At 45.7% G+C, this 18,757-nt stretch overlaps 2 protein-coding genes across 22 annotated transcripts in view; one reads left to right on the top strand and one right to left on the bottom strand.

The window, feature by feature from the left end:
- Positions 1–1,549: 1,549 nt before the first annotated feature.
- On the bottom strand, positions 1,550–9,799 carry asrgl1 (asparaginase and isoaspartyl peptidase 1). Of its 5 annotated transcripts, XM_037465223.2 has the most exons (8): positions 9,680–9,799; positions 7,635–7,734; positions 5,852–6,047; positions 4,943–5,085; positions 3,634–3,788; positions 2,874–2,995; positions 2,283–2,393; positions 1,550–2,148 (listed from the first exon to the last, which is right to left on the bottom strand). In XM_037465223.2, the coding sequence occupies exons 2-8, from the start codon at positions 7,659–7,661 to the stop codon at positions 1,934–1,936; spliced, it is 969 nt and encodes a 322-aa protein (XP_037321120.2). In that variant the 5' UTR covers positions 7,662–7,734; positions 9,680–9,799; the 3' UTR covers positions 1,550–1,933. The 5 variants fall into 5 exon arrangements, with proteins under 5 accessions (XP_037321120.2, XP_037321118.2, XP_062422583.1 ...); XM_037465221.2 differs by having other exon boundaries at positions 5,852–7,734; XM_062566599.1 differs by lacking the exon at positions 9,680–9,799 and having other exon boundaries at positions 5,852–6,004; positions 6,897–8,916.
- A 353-nt stretch (positions 9,800–10,152) lies between these two features.
- Positions 10,153–18,757, top strand: part of LOC119213940 (regulating synaptic membrane exocytosis protein 1-like) — a 62,285-nt gene continuing 53,680 nt past the window's right edge. For all 17 annotated transcript variants that reach the window (XM_062566590.1, XM_062566597.1, XM_062566592.1 and 14 more), the window contains exons 1-2: positions 10,153–10,328; positions 14,236–14,310. In XM_062566590.1, the coding sequence (XP_062422574.1) occupies positions 10,168–10,328; positions 14,236–14,310 (236 nt within the window). In that variant the 5' untranslated portion in view covers positions 10,153–10,167. The remainder of the gene's footprint in view (positions 10,329–14,235; positions 14,311–18,757) is intronic.

Below are 18,757 nucleotides of genomic sequence, written 5' to 3'. Positions count from 1 at the left end.
AGAATCACACAAAGCTCCGGTTTCATCGTCTGATCAGCAGCGATTCACCGGCTCAGGTTCACACGTCGGAAGGATGGAGGTCGGATAAATGACGTGCATGCTCGTCATCGCTGTTCTTACATCACATGGAATACGGTTTGATTACACAACATGGAGATATGATCAGACGAGGAACAAGTCTTTTATTATAGTTTGTCAAAAGTTCATTTGAAAATCATACATGAAATACAAACATTTCTTATTGAATTCATTATCAAATGTTTTCTGGTGTAAACAAAACACTTTACATCCATAAATGATCGAACATATGTTCATATTTTACTGAAAAATATAAAATATCTATTAAATTATTTGCCAAAAAGATATAAAAGGAATTTGGGCTACGATTGTCAAGGTTTTAAAACCAGGTATGACAGCTCTGAAGAACAATTTCTTTTTTAACAAACTAAAACTATTTCTCCAGACAGTTCTGATCAAACTAACTTCAGTCTAGACAGTTCTTAATAAAGTTGCTTTAGTTCTACAGATAGTTCTGGTTGAAGTAACTTTAATAAAGTTACATAAGCTCTTAAGACATTTTGTGCTTGTGTAAGTTGGAATGTTGATAAAACCCTGATCAGTCCTGACGCTACTGTGTCTGATATCAAGCAGGTGTCTGGAGATCATTGCATCATGGGGCCTTATCAGTGTCACACCTCGGTGAAGTTGTCAGGTTTGTTTTTTTATGTTGGGCTTTTTTGTCTTGTCATTTCCGGTTTTATTTTGAAATAATAACTCCACTCGTTTCAGGTCACTTACCCTTCCTCATGTGTCACCAGTCTGATTGTCTTCCCCTCCATGTGTACTAATAGTCTGCGTCTCCCTTTGTCCTGTGACTGTGGGTCCATTCGTTCTAGCCACGCCATAGTCCCACGCCATAGTCCCACGCCATAGTCCCACGCCATAGTCCCACGCCATAGCCCCACGCCATAGTCCCACACCATAGTCCCACGCCATAGTCCCACGCCATAGCCCCACGCCATAGCCCCACGCCATAGTCCCACGCCATAGTCCCACGCCATAGTCCCACGCCATAGTCCCACGCCATAGTCTCACGCCATAGTCTCACGCCATAGTCCCACGCCATAGTCCCACGCCATAGCCCCACGCCATAGTCCCACGCCATAGTCCCACGCCATAGTCCCACGCCATAGCCCCACGCCATAGCCCCACGCCATAGCCCCACGCCCTAGTCCCACGCCATAGTCCCACGCCATAGCCCCACGCCATAGCCCCACGCCATAGTCCCACGCCATAGTCCCACGCCATAGTCCCACGCCATAGTCCCATGCCATAGTCCCACGCCCTAGTCCCACGCCATAGCCCCACGCCATAGTCCCACCTCATAGTCCCACCTCACACACAACCAGACCAGGTTCTCCTGTTCTGATCCAGTGTTTTTGCCTCCAAGCGAGTGATTTTGATTTTGTATTATAGGTTTAGGTTTAGTTATTTTTTGTTTAGTGACGTTGCCTCCATCAATAGAGTGCATACCCGTTATTGTGATCAAGTAAAAGCCTTTTTGTTTTCCTCCTAGAGTGGAGTGACCTTTTTGTTTGATCATTTTTATAGCCACACTTCTTCCTTAACTATTTATTGGAAGGAGTGTGTCCTAGATAAAGTTCATAGCCCGTATTTATTACTCTCCCTTGAAGGACTACAGTCTTACCAATAAAGACTACCTCACGCCTGAAAAGTCACTGCGCCTGTGTCCTGTTTTCTGCCGGGGTGTGACAATCGGTGGAGCCTGGCTGTATGTTTCTTCATTAAGGTCCCTCACATAATCACTAATAACTCCCTTATTATAAAAAACAACACTAAGATGATTGTTTAGCCGAAGCACTAATAGGCCTGATTGGTTGATTTATAGGAACACAGGGGTACGTAGCTCTTTTCAGAGGGGGGCCCCGAGGCTCTGGGTGAAGTGCTCCCCGGTGTACAGGCCGTAGTGCAGGGTGTCCTTCTGCGCTGCAGCCCAGACCATCTGCCGGCTGGAGAAGCGAGCCGCCCAGTGGCCCTGGGGGTCCACGGTCACCACCCCTCCCATCCCACCTACCCTGGACCCCATGTAGGCCAGAGCTAAATCACTGGCAGCCTCCACCGACTGACCTGAGACCACGGGAGGGAACAAAGGAACTTCAAGTGTTTGAAGAAAAGTGCAACATTCAGAACACCTTCTCTGTGACACCATGTCTCACTGCAGAACAACACACTGTGTGTGCGTGTGTGTGTGTGTGTGTTACCTTGCTCCATGTGGAACAAGACAAGTCTGGCTAGAGTGACCTTCATGATGGCTTCTCCGTGGCCTGTGGTCGACACGGCTCCCATCAGGTTGTCAGCGTAGCCTCCACTTCCTGCACATTATTTTTTCAAAACCGTTGTTTGATGAGTGGCGGTTGGTAAAATTATGTAACTACACGTCAGTGTCACTAGATGGGAGAGAAACCCTTGAGCTGCTCTTATTTTGAAATCCGTCCAAAACATTGGCCCTACATGGTTGGTCTTAAGGCCTGTCCCTGGGTCAGATTCCCAGTGACATGTTTTTTAGATAAATTGATCTGCGATTTGAAAAAGAAACTTGCAGATCATTACTTCTTTAGAAAACAATCAAAGGTTGCTCAGATGCAGGGGTGGGGGGGGGGGGGTGCATTACGTTGCAGTATGTTATCAGTAAACACAAAGCTCACAGTCAGCCATTAACCGAGCTCGCGTTATAACCCCATACTAACGCACTCCAACATCTTCAGTTCAAGGGTCGACCGCACGAACAAAGCGCCTCCCTGTCGTCTTTGTGGGATGATGATTTCGCTCATGTGTGGCCGGCGAGGACTGACCTACGCAGGCCGTGTCGCCCACCCGTCCCTCCATCTTGTTGAGCATCCCGCCGGTGGAGGTCGCACAGGCCATGTTACCCTCGGCGTCGACAGCCACGGCTCCGACGGTGCCCATCTTCCCCCTGCACGGCAACAACCACGGGGCAAGAACAATTAACACGGACTGACTTCGATTTATGCGAACAAACAGAAAAAAGGTTTTATGCGGTAACCTGGCAACCAACTCAAACTCCAAACCAGGTTGAGAAAGTCTCTTATTTCTCCTCTCCCCTCGTAGGTTTAAAACGCACATTTAGACGCTGGGAGGAAGCTGCAGCAATAGCAGGGAATCCCAATGATGGAATCAAAGCAAAGCCTGAACCCCGTGCAAACATCCAGAGAAGCTCCTCAAACTACGGCACCTTAAAAAATACTAATTGGCCCTTTAAATGTGCCTCCGGGGAGACGAGGAAGGAGGAGTTTCCAGCGAGGAACCCCAGGTGTGTCCTTCCCGACCCCCGCTCTGTGTTTGGTCAGCTGGTCTTCAGGGACACAGATAAAGAACCGATGGCTGTGCAGTTTCACAGAAGAAGATTGTGCAGCGAGGCATGTCAGACCTTCTAAAAATGTCTGTATCATTTTGGTCAGGTGGTTTTTGGTTGAATCTCTTGCGACTGCTGTCGATGCAAAAGTATACTATCTGAACTTAGCAAGAAAAGCACAAGTGTAACCGAGAACGTCAACTGAGCCTCGTATTGTACTGTAAGTGTTCCTGCCTCACATTTGGTACTCCACGGGGTTGGAGCCGGGTGCCAGGTTCTTTGTCCAGCGCATGCGGGAGTACTCGGTGACGAGGGACTCGTGGGGCACCTCGGGCACCCCCTCGGACAGAGCAAACTTTTTGGCCCCCTCCGCCGTCAGACACGCGTGACTCGTCTGAAAGAGAGACTCAAAGTTGGCATCTACGAAAAACACATCCAGGGAGCGTCACAGAATCCATTTGTCCTTCAAAAGAACAAAGTTGATGTTTTTAACATCACTTCTGAAGTGGATCATTTTCAAACAGGACAAAGTGCATATTATTTGTATGCAGGGTTCAAAATGACTTAGGACTCCTGGGGGGTCCCCTAAAATGTAACTATAAAAAATACTGAAGACTACCTTGCTATACTATACACTGCAGGTAAAATTATATTGACATATTTTGAAGGTGGGATAATGGTCTTGGGATGTTTTTCATGGTTTAGGCTAGTCCCAGTAGTGTAGTGGTGTCTGGAGAAGTGGATTGGCTATATTCATGCACCTTCAAAGGGTTTGATGAAATACAACTGGCGTTTCTCATCCCTTATGTTAATTGGAATTTGTAAAACAACTAGCCGCTGGATTGAATAATAATGATGTCTAAAAAAAAAACACTGTTCCTGGCCTCTAAATAAGGCACCGAAATCAGAACTGCTATTCGGTCCGGTAGATAACAACGGTTAAGAAACCTGTACCGCACAGGAAAACCTGTGAATCTCCAAAGCTCACTGCGTAGAGCAGTGGGCTCGTTGGCTTTAGGATGTTTTGACCCACGGGTTTCGAATCCCGATCTTTCCATTCTTTTTTAAAATATATTTTCTTGAATACATGTTTTCATACGTGGTTGTGATGTAGTGCTCACTTATACAATCGTGAACGCTGCAATGGATTTGTGACGCTTTTTGTCGATTTTCAGCAATATGTTTGTAAATGTGCTTTTGAATGCACTTTTTGTGAGGCTTCGTTTTTGCCGCGTTCAACAATAACCTACGTGTCTGCGCCATAGACCACAACAACAATCTGTGATGCTATTAGCTGCCCTGATTGCTGCCCAATAGGAAATAAATTAATTATTGTTATAAATATAAAATGTCACTAAAGACCTATAATTTTCACAATCATTTTTAATGTTAAAAAAATATTTGTCGGGGGCCCCCCAAAATCTAAAAATAAATTCTTATAGGGGGTCCCTAATGACGTATAGGGGGTCCGGGACCTCCCCAGACCCCCCTCATTTCGAACCCTGTTTGTATGTATGGTTTGGCCATCCCAGATTTAAATGTACGCACCTTGTCCATAACCAGCCTTGCTAGCTGGATGGGGTTGGCTATGTTGCGTACAGCAGACACGGCGCCGCTGCCCAGGGTTTTCCCGTCCATCACCATGGCGTCCATCTCCACCTCCCCCCTGACATTCAGCACCGACCCGCAACCTTCAAGTTAAGAGACGATTTGAAAGGGTCCATCCTCTGCGGACCAAGAATTTAAGTATCTAAGATGTAAAAGGCTGTCATCAAGTTGGGTTTAATGTAATGTTGCACTGTCTGGCTATATGAAGTCACTTCATAGTAAAAGATAAAGTTAAAGGGCTCATTAATGAAATATCTGGAGGGAGACAATTTTTATAATTAAATACTATCCATATTTTCCTACCAAATCCCTTTCTTGCATATATCAGCGTTATATTTAAGGACCTTACCGTGTTTTGATTTTACAACTATCAGTTGATACTCATTGAGCTCAAGTTTTGCACCTGTTCCATTTCGTTAGTCTGTTTCTTTTAGGGACACAAGTTGTCTTGGTTGTGCAATAATCTTTCCAAAAGATTCGTCAATGGACAAAACCAGATATGACACGTAGGCCTTTACTATCATCCGATCTATGGAACAAAGCTGCACGTCAACACGCAGCACGTTAAACTGCAGCTTGCAGGGAGTGAGTCACACATATCGGACTGGACAATGTTCGGGGAAACATTGACTTGGACCAAAGTGTTGGACACAATGGCCGATATTTGAGCTCCACTAACAGAGCTGGAAATTAGTGTTTTGACGGAGGAAAGTTTCTTTACTATACTGCAGCACCACTTGTCCATGTAAAACAAATACATACGAAATGATATAAAAAATGAACACAACAGCAGAAGAAAACATTCAGCCTGAGGAAGAAAGGCGCTGTGTTGGAACTTTCTTACAGCACCTGCGTTGAAGAAGGGGCTGTTTTCCAGCTGGCTCACAACCTCCACCACAGCGTCCATGCTGCTGCCTCCCCCGCAGAGGACAGCGTACCCCGCTCGGGTTGCCGAGCACACCCCCGACATGGACTTCTCCGACCGATCCTCTGGGATGTGACCTGCCCCTCCGTGGACCACCACAACCGGAAACATGTCAATCACCTGGGGAGTCCAGTTGTTTGGGTTTATGAGGAGCATCGTGTCTAATGACTGCTCTGGACTGTCAGACACTGCAGCAAGGCATTGTGGGGCGGGATTATCTACTTTCCTTTCACACAAAAATGTTCAGTGTTTTTTATGCTAATTGGGCTAATAAAGGAAGCGTTGAAGCACCTTTCCTTGGCACTTAGAGGAATGGAACAGATCTCATCATCTTAGATTCTTACTGGTCATTTCCTTCCTAATTAGTATCCCCCCCATAAGGCCGGAACCTCATCTCCCTGTGCACGGATAAGTGTGCGAGGCTGCAAAGGCTTGAAATGATGTCATTACAAATGGGAATGATCACAACATCACGAGGTAAATTCAAATAAAATGTCCTTGTTTTTGTCAAAACGGCTACAATAAGTAAATGAATCTCTTATTTCCTCTATCTTGTCCCATGTTACACTTTCAATCCTCAATATTTCTGTATAAAAGTAATATTCCACACTTTTTCTTCACATCCCTAGTTAACAGGTCCATGATTTCCCTTGTAACCATATGCTTGTAACCGCGTGGCTACGTCACATATACTTTTTAATATCACCTCTTTATTATCAGATGGCACCAATGTCAAACTTCCCTCTCATCAAAAAACGACATTCCTCATTTTACTTTCCTTGTTTGAACCGCGCGGCGACGTAAATCGAGTAATTTAACCTTTTACTGTTTGTTTCTGGGGCAAACGTGGCTTAGCGAGAACCCGACACGTGACTGCGGACGTCACCTAATAAGACGTTAATTTGACGTGTAAAATTCAACATAAGACCCAAACAATCGCTTAGTGAAATTTCTCGTGCACCTTCTTACCCTGAGGATTGACGAGCGATATTCGCTTGCTATTTTAGTCCCACGTAAATACGCCCGGGTTAAGATAAGAAAGAGCTTCCGGGATCGCACAAATTACACTTTCAAAATAAAATACAAACTGATGTAGCCGAGGGTTTACGGTGCGCCTATACATTTACTATATACTATACTAGCCTATACTATTCCGCACCAAGCCAGCTGTAGCACCTCCGTTGAACACGTCCTCTACTTCCTCTCCTTCCATCTACTCCTTCACAATAAAAACACCTACACCGGAACACTAGTGCAATAATAGTTTACCCTGACATGCAGCATGCTACGTTCAAGTTGTATTATGCTGAGATAAGACAAATGAGCTCAAGTTAAATATTTATTTTTGAGGTAAAATATTTCTTCTCTTCCCCATGTGAAATGTGCATTAAATATAGGCCTAGGGTTTATTTTTACTTAGGAATGCTAAAATTGTGATTGTTCCCATTTTTGTTGAAATTTGAATAACTGCCCAGGTCGTCAAACCTAAAAATAAGAAACCTGCAGTTTCAAGTTTGAAGTGTTTGTCACTCTCCCTGAACACGGCTGCCCTAAATAAAAACTCAGGTAAAAGCTGTTGAACAAGTCAAGCATTTGTGGATTGTTGTGTGCCCGCAGAAATTATCAGGGAATCGTTTGTCGGTTTCTTATGAGACATGGATAACGATGACAATGATGATGATGATGACGACGAAGGGTCTGTCCTACCATCGTGCTCCTGTAGGCTCCAGACATGCAGCTGCACCGCTGCTCTCAGTATAATTTCCTGCTTTCCCCTCTGCTGCTGTTCAGTGCGCTGATCATGGTGCTGAAATAAAAAGTCAAGCTTTTCTGTGAACTTACAGCGACCTGGGCCTTACAGAGCAGTCGGAGGTCCGTGGTCCCTCAAAGGGTTATACAAATGTAAAAAAGCCTAGTTTTGGATGGATCCTAATAATTAAATGTAATCAATTTCTAACCCAAATAATAGTCTGCACTGTTAAGCATTTCAAACAGGCTATTGTCAAATCTGGATTTCTCACTAAAAATAATTCACTAAAGGATATTTGTTTTAAATTTAGATGACTGTGACACAATTAATTATCAAGTCTGATACGGTGTGTTTGATTTACACATGGCACACTCTTGTGTACGCGTGTGTCTGTTAATTGTATGTTTTGTTGTACGCTGACATACTGTAAATGTCAGCCTATGTGCACGGCTGTGTGTGCTCCATTCACATGGTTTTTCAGCAGGAGGAAGTAGTGTGTGTCCGGATGGGTGTGCGGAGGTGGGGTGGAGGGGTGGGGGACTGGGAAGGATGCATAAGGAGGAAGGACAGAAGGGGGAGGAAGAGGGAGGGCAGGGGGGTGGACTGAGAAAAAAGGGGGATGCGCGTCATCCTCACACGCAATGATTGGAGGGAGAGAGGAGGAGAAGGAGGGGGCCAACACTCTCCCTGCAAAGCGTTTCATACAATACTAGAAAGATCTATATTTTTGCACTCACTATTTCTTTCATATTGCGAATGCCAGTTTATTTTGACCTACTTCTCGCACTTTACTATGCTTACACGTTCATTTCAGTATTTTTCCTCAGCATTATCACTTAAAATTTTGCATGGTTACTTTTTGTTCATCGCAAAATTTTAGTTTTATCTTAGTTCTACTATTGTTCTATTGCTCTTCGGCATAGGTTCTGTATTACGAGAATAGATTTGTAGCATGTAGCATCAAACAAACAAGAGTGCCCCGAGGCTGCAAGCTAGCTATATGTTGAGAACTCCGTTGAGGCAATGGAAGTGCCTTTAAATGTATTTAATTTTTTTTAATCTAGGTCAGATGTAGTCACCAAATTCCCACCAATTTTTTTTATTCTTAATTCCATTCCATTAATAATGAGAAGAAATGCCAAAAGCCAGGACTGAATTATGAAATTGAATCTTCAAAGTCTAAAGTAAATTTCTCGAGATATATATTTTATTGCAGATGTTGTAATCCTTATCAAACTAAAAGTTGAACATTGGATAAAGCAAAGTAACAAATTCTTTCATTTTTAACCTAGTAAAACGTTTTTACAGAGGGGATTTTAGATGTCTTGTATCACTCCAAAAATATAAACATACTGTGATCTGCTTTCTGAATCAAAGTGTTACTGAATGAGAGAATATCTTGAAAAGATGTTTGTAAAATTAGAAATGTTTTACACGAGAGGTGAATAGGGTAAAAATTAAAATAAAATAGATATCACCCTAGTTTACAAAATATAATGGCCCTAATAGACAAAGTCGTAAATAATCTTCTAATTGTGTATTTCGGAGCAAAATATAAATAGACCAGTGCATATTTGTGCATAGACTGTGACGATTGAGCCCGAGGGACTCTTCTTTTCCAAACGTCCCTGACTTATGATCCTACAAATCCCACAATGCCCCATCGAGGAACCCTTTATTTCCTAAGTGTGCTCGTACGCTGCCGGGAGCGCGCATCTTAACGGTGAGTGGAGCCCCCCATTCTCAAATGAGAGCCGCGCGCTCCCGCCGCAGGAGAAGTGAACGCGCTTCAGGGGCTGCGGTCCCATTGACGGTTCCGTCTCCCTGACATCAGCATCAGCATCAGCATCCGCGGCGGCGCTGCAAAACAAGAAGTCGCCGCCTCGCCCCGCAGGCACGCAGCTGGGCCACCGGACCGAGCGGAGACCTGAGCCGCCTTCAGAGGACACCACACCCCCCTCCCCCGCCCCCGTCCCCCTCCCCCCCTCCGCCCCACACCCACCTCTCTGTGAACCGGCCAGAAGGAGGCGAGATCCCGTGGGCCATCATCCCGACCGAACGCCGGAGATATGGGCTCCCCGTAAGACGAAGGTGGCGGAGGGGAGAGGCGGGCGGGCTGGCGGTGGGAGCGGGGTGGGGGGAGAAGACAGCGGAGCAGCGAGAGGGAGAACGAGAGGCTGAAAGCGGGCCAACCTGGGAACCGGAGCGCTACCACCTCCGCCGCTGCCGCCGCCGTCACCGCTGCTACCACTGCCGCAGCTAGCGCCGACACCGCCGCTGCCGCTGCCGCCGCCCTGGGTGCCCCCCGCCGCCGCCATGGGAACTCCGCATCAGTCGCTCCAACCGCCGCTTGGTCCGTGGGCCATGTCGTGATCCGTGGGCTCCGCCAGCGGGTTTTCTATCCGTGATCCCGACCGAGGAGGAGGAAGAGGAGGAGGAGGAGAGGGAGGAGGAGGAGGAGGGAGGTGAGGGAAGGTGGTGGTGGAGAAGATGTTCGCCTCTGTGGGCCCTCGGGGCGGCCCGCGCCCACCGGTCGCCCCGGCCGTGCCGGAACCGGACCTGAGCCATTTAACGGAGGACGAGAGGAAGATCATCATGGCTGTACTGGCTCGGCAGCGGGAGGAGGAGGCGAAGGAGGAGGCCATGACAAAGTAAGAGAGCAAGAGGGGAAGTGTGTGAACGAGTGTGTCAGTATGAGTGTGTGTATTTGTGTATGCGAGAGAGACACTGGGCCTGGGCTCATTTCGTTCTGAAAATCCACTTCCGTGCTCTCTTGTAGATGGGCGTTCTCAGCACCACTCCACCTATCTGACCATGCATGTGTGTTGTTCCATGTGTTGAGTTTACATCCTGCAGCCCCCCTTCATTCACTCTCTCACTCACTACCGGCCCTCACGGGCTACAGCTGTGGTGCCAGAGAACAGCAGCAATGTAGATCAGGTCCTTCATTACAGATGCTCACGTAGAGAGAGAGAGAGGGAGATCAGGTGCAATTTTGCTCAAGAGGAGAGGAAGAAGAGGATCGTGGGAAGTATGAAAGGGGCGTGTCACACTTGCGTGCCCCATCCTCATCATCATCATCATCGGTGGCATCACACTCCACACCGATTCCTAGTGTGCACCCGTCTCTGTTAATGTCACAGCAAGTTGTTCACACCAGCGGCCCGGAGTCGAGCCGGCGAGGGCCCCGACTTTTTTACTGGGAATGTTTTATTTTCACCGATGCAGCAGGGAAAAACCTTTCCGGCTCACTGAAGGCTTTGAGGGTGTAGTGGAAGTAGTAGAACCCTCCCTGTTGCCTTTTATCTGTGCAGCATCCAATCTCAACAGCTGCTGTCTTCAGCTCCTGGGGTGCGGTTGAGGCTTTTTCTCAGCCGTATGCGCTGTATGTAGGCCAGTGCTCTTGCAGAAGAGCAATCGCACAGGCTGTTATAGAACTAGTAGGCCTATACGGGGGAGGGGGGGTGCGCTGTGTGTGTAATGTCATTTAGCATCAGCAGTGACTTATATCTGCGGTGTGCATCCTCCTCCATACATGCATGCAAAGAGACCTCCTACAGATTTTATTTGTCACCCCCCCGAATCCGTTGCAGAAACGGACCCAGATCCGGCCGCCCTCGCTTCCTTTCAGGATCCAGGGAAGGCATCAAGTCGATGCCTTTCCCCTTGGTTTTCTGCATTGGAGCAGCACGTGCAGACGGGGCAGATAGAAAGATGTAGACCGAACCCACCTAAGCGAGGCGCTCCTCTAGCTTTTTTACGTCCCTGTTCTATTTTAAGCCTCCGTGTGTGCCGGACTGATAGCCCAGCGCTGGAAACAGGAAGATCGATTCATTGCATCTAAAAGAAGGAAATGTCCAACACATGAGCTCCTGCTCTAAGTGGCTATGCATCATTTTCAGTAGAGAGCCCGTGGATTGACTCATATATGGCACTGTTAGGGCTGCAAAATAAAGGCAGGCCGTCAGCACATGCATCTCATAACCTATATTGGCTTCTGTGTCGCCCCCCCCCCCCTCCCTCTCATCCCATTGGATGGAGATTGCCATGGCAAAGTGGTGTGCGTGTCTTTACGATCTGCGCTGCACTGGTTGACTAATACATGCATGGTGAGTGTACTAGCAGTAGGGCCGTGTGGGTAGTAATGCAGAGAGGCAGAGAATGTGCTGCTCTTACGCTCACCATCAGCTGTAAAAGCATGCAGGATCACAGTGTATGTGTACACATTACTCCCTGTTGGTGTACAGCCATAGCGACAATGATTGACTGGTGAATTGAGGCGTCCTGACTGTAATCATCATGAGGTAAAGTGGCGTGTGATTTCCACAAAGACAGATGGATAAACTGTAAATGACCTCCCTTCCTTTAGAAGCCTAAATCCCAGTTACATTAATGGAAAGTAGAAGACCAGAGTTCAGTAAAGCTCGTCCCTACAGCCACATAACAAAGCATTAATGAGTAGCGTTCCCTCACTGCATTAGAGAGATAAGAGTTCTCCTGAAAGATGTGGACATTTTATTCATACAACCAGGCACATGTGATCAAACACTCTGAACTGATGCAACCGGATACTCAGGGGATGTCCTTTTTAATTTCTTTCTGGAATGATTACGGAATTCAGGAATCAGAAAATGTATTGCCAAAGTATGTTGGACATCTACAAAAATAATTGGGACAAAAACACAAATAAACACAGTGCTGAAAGTATAACATTACATTTACATTCAAATATACAATATAATATAAGAATTAAAATAAAGTGCACAAACAGAAACCATACTCTACACAAGTGTACTGTGAGTTATGTGGAAGTACACATTCATAGCCAAAAGCTCAAGAATATTTGGCGTCTGCTGCCTGCATCTGTTGTGTCCTCGACTAGATGAGCAAGATGTGCTACTTTACGGCAGGGTACATGATGAGGCCTGTTTTTTCTAATATTTTAGCTGATCTACACATAATTCTACATCATGATTCAATGAAATCAATAGTGGTAACTTTATGTATGTGGACAAACTCCAGAGAGCTGAGAAAGATCTCAGAAAACCCCAAAAAACGACTTAAAGATTTCACTTGTATTGAAGAGTTGAATCTTTGAGAATAAATAAACCAGAACTTTAGGGACCCCGAAAAAAGTTTGGGCACATTAGCTGTTTGGGACTTCTGATCCATTATTTCCAATACCTCAATGTTGGAAATCTAATGATGCAGTAGGAATTAAATATCGGTACACGCTATGTTTCCCGATACCATATCGATTTACAAAAATAACATGGACAATGGATCAGATTTTACCAAAAAGTAAGAGCTGCTCTCTCGGATGTTACGGTAATAAATGCAGATCCCGCTGTTCGAGTTACATTTAAAACAAACTTTTTTATGCATATGTTGCTGTGTTCTTTATACTATATCAGCTTTGGGAGGAAATTGAAACACTGAATGACATTGCCAAAAAAGATTGTATGTGGTTGTACACAAGGAGGTCAGTTTTGGTGCTCATAGCGTCCGAATCACATGGATTGTAAACAAAGTTTGAGATACTTGAGTGATTGTTTACTTCATTTTCCCACACCCTTGGGCTTCCATTCATTTTCCCACAATGTGAAAATGTATTAGCAAATTTAGCAAAAAGGGGCTGAATCATCATCGTTAGCATTTGTTAATTGGCATTATCGGTATGAGCTAGTTGACTTTTTGAATCAATCTACATATCAAGTGGATGGAAACCAACGGACGATTGAAACGCTGCAACAAGATTAGAAATAAAAAAACGTGTGGGATAATTAGATGACATCAGAAAAACATATGAGCTACTGGCATTGTCCTTTTTAAATGAGTTATCAGACAACTGTTCAACTGTTTGGTCCGAGGACGTCACTTTTACCTCATTTGCTCCTCTGCGTGGTTATAATCCATGAGGAACAAAGTCACATCAACTTGTCCTTAAGTACAGAGAGTGCCTCATAATGAGAGGTGCACTAAAGACACATTAGTTTTCGACAGCGGGGGATTTCTCTCCTGAGTGTCCCTCTGTTTTCTAACTGATCACAGCTCATGTTTATGGATGGGGAGGGGGTTTCCAATCACACAGTGAATGTGTCAATTGACGTATCGAAAGCCTGTCGTTTCTGTCTAAGGTCTGTCGTTGATGCCCGTGACATCACAGGCTAAATAAGCCGCTCAGTTTGTATTCCTGGTCATTTGCTCGTCTGGCCGGTTTGGTTGAGCCAAGTACAGTGGATCTCAAACTCAGGTGATGCTTACACGCTGCAATTCATTAACAATTAATTATTCAGAAGACATAATCAAAGCCAACAAGAGCCTTATTGCTCAAGGTTATATGAGGATATGAGAATATTGACATTGGAATGGAAGCCCAGGTTAATCAAACTTAAACCCAGGGCTAACTGGGCAGTCTGGACGGACTAGTCTTGACTCATTCTCAGCTATTTTGATTATCTATTAACATAAAAGAGACAGAAAGTCCGTGTCATACTGTCCAAAAAAAAATGTATACAGAGGCGTAAGAGTTTTTCATATTTTCTATGTGTTTTTCAGAGAAGAGAAGCCTATCCAAGCAAGAACGGTGAACCTGGTGGGCCAGAAGAAACCTCAGCAGCAAAATGACGTTCGGTGAGTGGCAACAGGCGATTTTTGTCAACCGCCAACTCTGTCTGACCTTGTTCATGGAATCAAAGGGGACATATCAAACTGCAAAGTGTTTACCTGCTTAACTTTCCACACGTTTTCCATCTCAATACACCTGTAATCACACTTTTTTCTGAAACACTTTGTCTCCTTGGCTTGGCTTTGCTTACGTGGAAAACAGACTGTATATGAGGAGGGACGGAGTCATCGCCACGTCACCCATTGGTTTGCGGACAGCAGTTTTGCCGTCACCATCTTGAATTGCAACCTTAGCCATGTTGTTTTACTGTATACCGAGGGGTACAATTGGACTTCTTTTTGCAACCGGAGGAGTTTCCCCCCCCGATGGTTATTATAGAGAATGCAAGTTTTGATGCACTTCCTCATCGGTCTTAGTCAGCAGCACTGGTGGAGGTTGCCACCTGGCTGCTTTGGATGAGTGTCACACAGGACGCCACATGTGAGTGGCTTGTTGAATCACATGTTTTCTCATCCAGGTTGTTCCACAGAACACTCACTTGGTTTTCATGTTTCATATTTTGTGGAGTAATAGGCCCCGTAGATAACCGAAACGTAATTTCACTGGCGCCCTGAAACATCCTCCAGTCAGGAGCTGGCCGTCTTTTCCTCTCCTTCACATGCATGTTTCTGTAGTGAAATATATTTCACACCTTGGAGGAGTCAACAGCATGAAAGATAAATTCATGCTCTGGTACCTATCTGTCGTCAGCATGACTCTATCCATTATTGTGGAATTTGTGTGATACTCTTAAATTGAATATTTCGATTTATATCGAGGGAATATGCCTCAGTCTTGTGTTACTGAAAAAACATTTCATCAAAGCCACACGCTGCCGTACCCTCGGAGGGATTTAATATCCTGTTAAACCTACACACAAGCCCAGTGGCCGCGCGCCATTTATCAGACAGAAACTACATCGCTTCTGCTGCAAAGACGGACATGGCTAGCGTGATGATTCCAGTCTGGATCCGGTTGAGTCATTAGAGATCAGCTAATGTTTTCGTCCTCCGTGGAGTCGTCCCGGGCTGGATCGCATGCTCTGCGTGTCTCACTGTCCGCTCATCTCTCCTGCCGAGCTGCTCGTCTGCAGGAACCACTTTCCAGCGTCTGTGCTCCTCACCTGTATGCGGACTTTCACACGAGTTGAACAATAAATCGCATTGGGATATTGGGATATCTGATAGGGTCGACCAACATACTTAACAAGTAAGCAGCTCTATTTTGCCCATAGTAAAGCCCCGTAATGAGCTGTGGGAAGAGAGCTGACCACACACCAGCCCCACTGCTGCCCTCCAAGCTGCGACTGTACAGCTCATTTGGTCACAGGACAACGCACCGGATGGAGAGAATGTTTGTACCGCGGACTTCTGTCTCTCAGCTGTCTGCACACCGTCTCTTTCCTTAAAGCCCCGTATGCACAAGTTCACTGAAGGTGGAGTCATCATGAAAGATTGCATGCTCGGCTTTGTGGGAACGTTTAGCTATTTTAAGCAGCACGTCTTCATTCTTCATTCCATGCAGTTTTTAGCACTCCTTAGACAAGCTAAAGCTTAAGGGCAGTTTGAGTTAGATAAATGTTTTCATGGCATAGTCCCGAAAAATTGATTGCCAGTAAACATTTTCTTCTCTTCAATATTTTTCCCACTTGAAATAAGACTAGTTTTTTTTTTTGTGTCCAATGTGTTGCACGGTACGAGGGATTATATCATTTTACTGAGGCTATTCAAGAGGGGGAGCTGTCAGAGCCTTTTTAGAATGTGGATGGGGACCAGTTGAGTTCAGTTGAGTGAAGCCAATGTGAACCCAGGTGACCCACACATCGACCTATCCAAACCGGCAATATGATGTGTGTGTGTGTGTGTGGCTGTCACATTGTGCCACCTGTGAGTAAATATGACCTGCAAACTAAATGTAGAACAAAGTCAAAATATTTATTTTAAATAATATTCCCTAAAACCAACTTGTATTTCAATGACATTGTTGATACTACTCTCTCTGTGGTGCCCACAGTCCCACTTTTATCTTCCTCTAGCCTTGCAAACCGCGGAGCGCTTCCATCCCTTTTGCTAACTAACGTCATACTCAGAACGCAGGCGGTCAAAGGTCATCTTTCACTGAAACGACGCCTCCCGTCTCGTCTCCAATTAGTGCGGATTGGATGCTCGGTTGGTCAGGAGCCATTCTTCGTAAGCTCATTCTCCACGGCTCAATGACGGTCTTCCCTTCCCCGCTGTTTGTGTGTGTGTGTGTGTGTCTGCTTATTTGATCAGTAGATGTTAGTACAGACTTGAATTGCAAATGATATTCGAAACACTCCTTGATGTCATATGAGCATCTCCCTCTTTGCTGGCTTGTTTGCGCGTCAAAAGTTTTTGCTCATTTCTGTTGGCTGTGACCTCTGCAGAAAGTAGGGTTTTTTCTTCTCTTTCTACCGCACAATGATCAAAGGATAAAACTTGTTTATGTTATTTCTCTCTGCACTGTGTGTGTCTGTGTGTGTGTGTGTGTGTGTGTGTGTGCGTGCGTTGGATCAGAGAATGACGTGGGATTACAGAGTAAGTCAGCTGCAGCACATCTGCTTCTAGGAGGAATCCCACAATATGGCCCCGCTTTTAAAACCTTTTACAATCTGTGCCTCTCCTGTCAGTATTCCCCCACATCGCTCACCAGACGTTACAGTGCGGCCATTGGGGCGGGCGCCATTGCGGTAGGACTGAGATAACCTCAGGTTTTATCCCTCGCTTCAATGCTTGTAATGAAAATGAGATATGATATTGGAATCTATATTAACAGCTGCATTTATCAAGCTACAGTGCAAAAGAGATGCTGCACGAAAGGCTGCATTCGACATGCAACAGAATGTGGCCGACTGGGCCCCTTCTGGCGTCTGAAGCCAGCCTGCAATGCATCCTGGTAGATGTAGGCAATTCTGGCGCAGCTCTCCGAGTCGTGTTGCCTCGATCGACTACATTAGCCATAAACACTGACTCGGCGTCCACAAAAACAGTGGTGAATTTTCTGCTTCGATATCAGTGTGTCATTCCTTTAGTGTTGTTTCAAGTAGCTAGAAAGGGAAAGCCTGGACGGCGGGCTGTTTGCTGTTCATCAAGGCGTAATGTTTATCCACAGAATTATTCAGTCTCTAGGATATGAAGTGGGCAGGGAAACCTGGCCGCTGACGGTCTGCTTGCCAGACGTTGGTCAGGTTGATCGGCTCGGCAGAGACGGAGCGGACTTCTGGCGAGTGCTGGCCATCACAAGGCGCTGTGAGAGAGAACGGCTTGTTCTAAACTTGACCGCTGAGTCTTCCTGAGTCCATCTCTTGGGTGATTTTGAACTTTTGAGAAGAGTTGCAGAGCTTTCAGAGTCTGTTGGGGAACATGCAATCCTTCAGCTGTAGTTAATCGCTATATGCAACAGTGTGTGTTACTGAATGCATTTGAAATGTCATTTCTTTTCTCCATGTTATTTACTCTCGCATGTTCTCTTTGGGGTTCACCATTGAGAGTTCTTCAAAATGCATTAACAAATATTGTGGTCACAAATATAACTCTGGGATGAAATTAGGACAGCTTAGCATGTCTGCACAGCAAACCCCACGCTTCTTCATAGGTAACATGGGCGTGATGCGAGGTGAGGTCGTTCACAATCCACACAGCTCAATGCGATTGGCTCAAGGTGTCCCCAGAAAGCTGGGAACCATGGTGACGGCCCAGCAGCCCCGTAGTAACCTCTGTGACCCCCTGGGATTGGCGAGGAGTCACTTCCTCCCTTCCTACAGGGATTGGCTGTTAGCCTGGTCTTCCCATGAGCCTCTGCTCCTGCGGGGACCCCGGGTTCGGCTGGATTGACACACTCTCACTTGCATTTCTGCACGCTTGAGAGAGTTCCATCTCTACTTGATTGGAAGTGTTTCATTTGTTTTATTCTCAAATCTCTTTTGCCTTGTCTGTAGGAAGGAATGAGAATTTTATGTAGTCATAAATGCATGCAAAGAGTGGAAATTGGCACGTTGCCTTTGTGGGAAAAATGCAAGATGCAAGGTGTAAATTGTACAGTACACACTTTTGTATGAAGATACAGTGACAGGTAAAACACTGCTCCTATCGCCCGATGAGAACCAGAGCTAATAGCCTCGACACTAAACGTCACAAATGGACAATCCCTAAATAACAAGGAGAGAGAAAACGTAGACATCAACAGATCATAGATAGATTGTTGGGTTTTTTTGCAGAGTGGCCTGAGCTTTGGATATGTGTGGGTACATTGCAATGTGTGAATACACACTACGTGTGATTGTTTCTATCTGTGTGTGTGTCCGTGTGGATAGACGCTGTGTATGTGTGTGTTTGTGCTGCCTGGCTGTGTATGGCGTTGCCAGGCCATATGGAGCGCTGTCTGGGGAGCACA

The sequence above is a fragment of the Pungitius pungitius genome, chromosome 13 (assembly GCF_949316345.1).
Source record: "Pungitius pungitius chromosome 13, fPunPun2.1, whole genome shotgun sequence".
Lineage (NCBI taxonomy): Eukaryota > Metazoa > Chordata > Actinopteri > Perciformes > Gasterosteidae > Pungitius > Pungitius pungitius.
The sequence above is the reverse complement of the archived record's forward strand: the minus strand, read 5'-3'. Positions and strand labels throughout refer to the sequence as shown.

Coding starts and splice junctions, on each gene's coding strand:
- asrgl1 (XM_037465221.2), bottom strand. CDS start 6,083: ATGCTCCTCATAAACCCAAACAACTGGACTCCCCAGGTGATTGACATG. Junction 5,086..5,851: donor CAGCCCCTTCTTCAACGCAG/GTGCTGTAAGAA, acceptor CTTAACTTGAAG/GTTGCGGGTCGGTGCTGAAT. Junction 3,789..4,942: donor CAAGGCTGGTTATGGACAAG/GTGCGTACATTT, acceptor TCTCTCTTTCAG/ACGAGTCACGCGTGTCTGAC.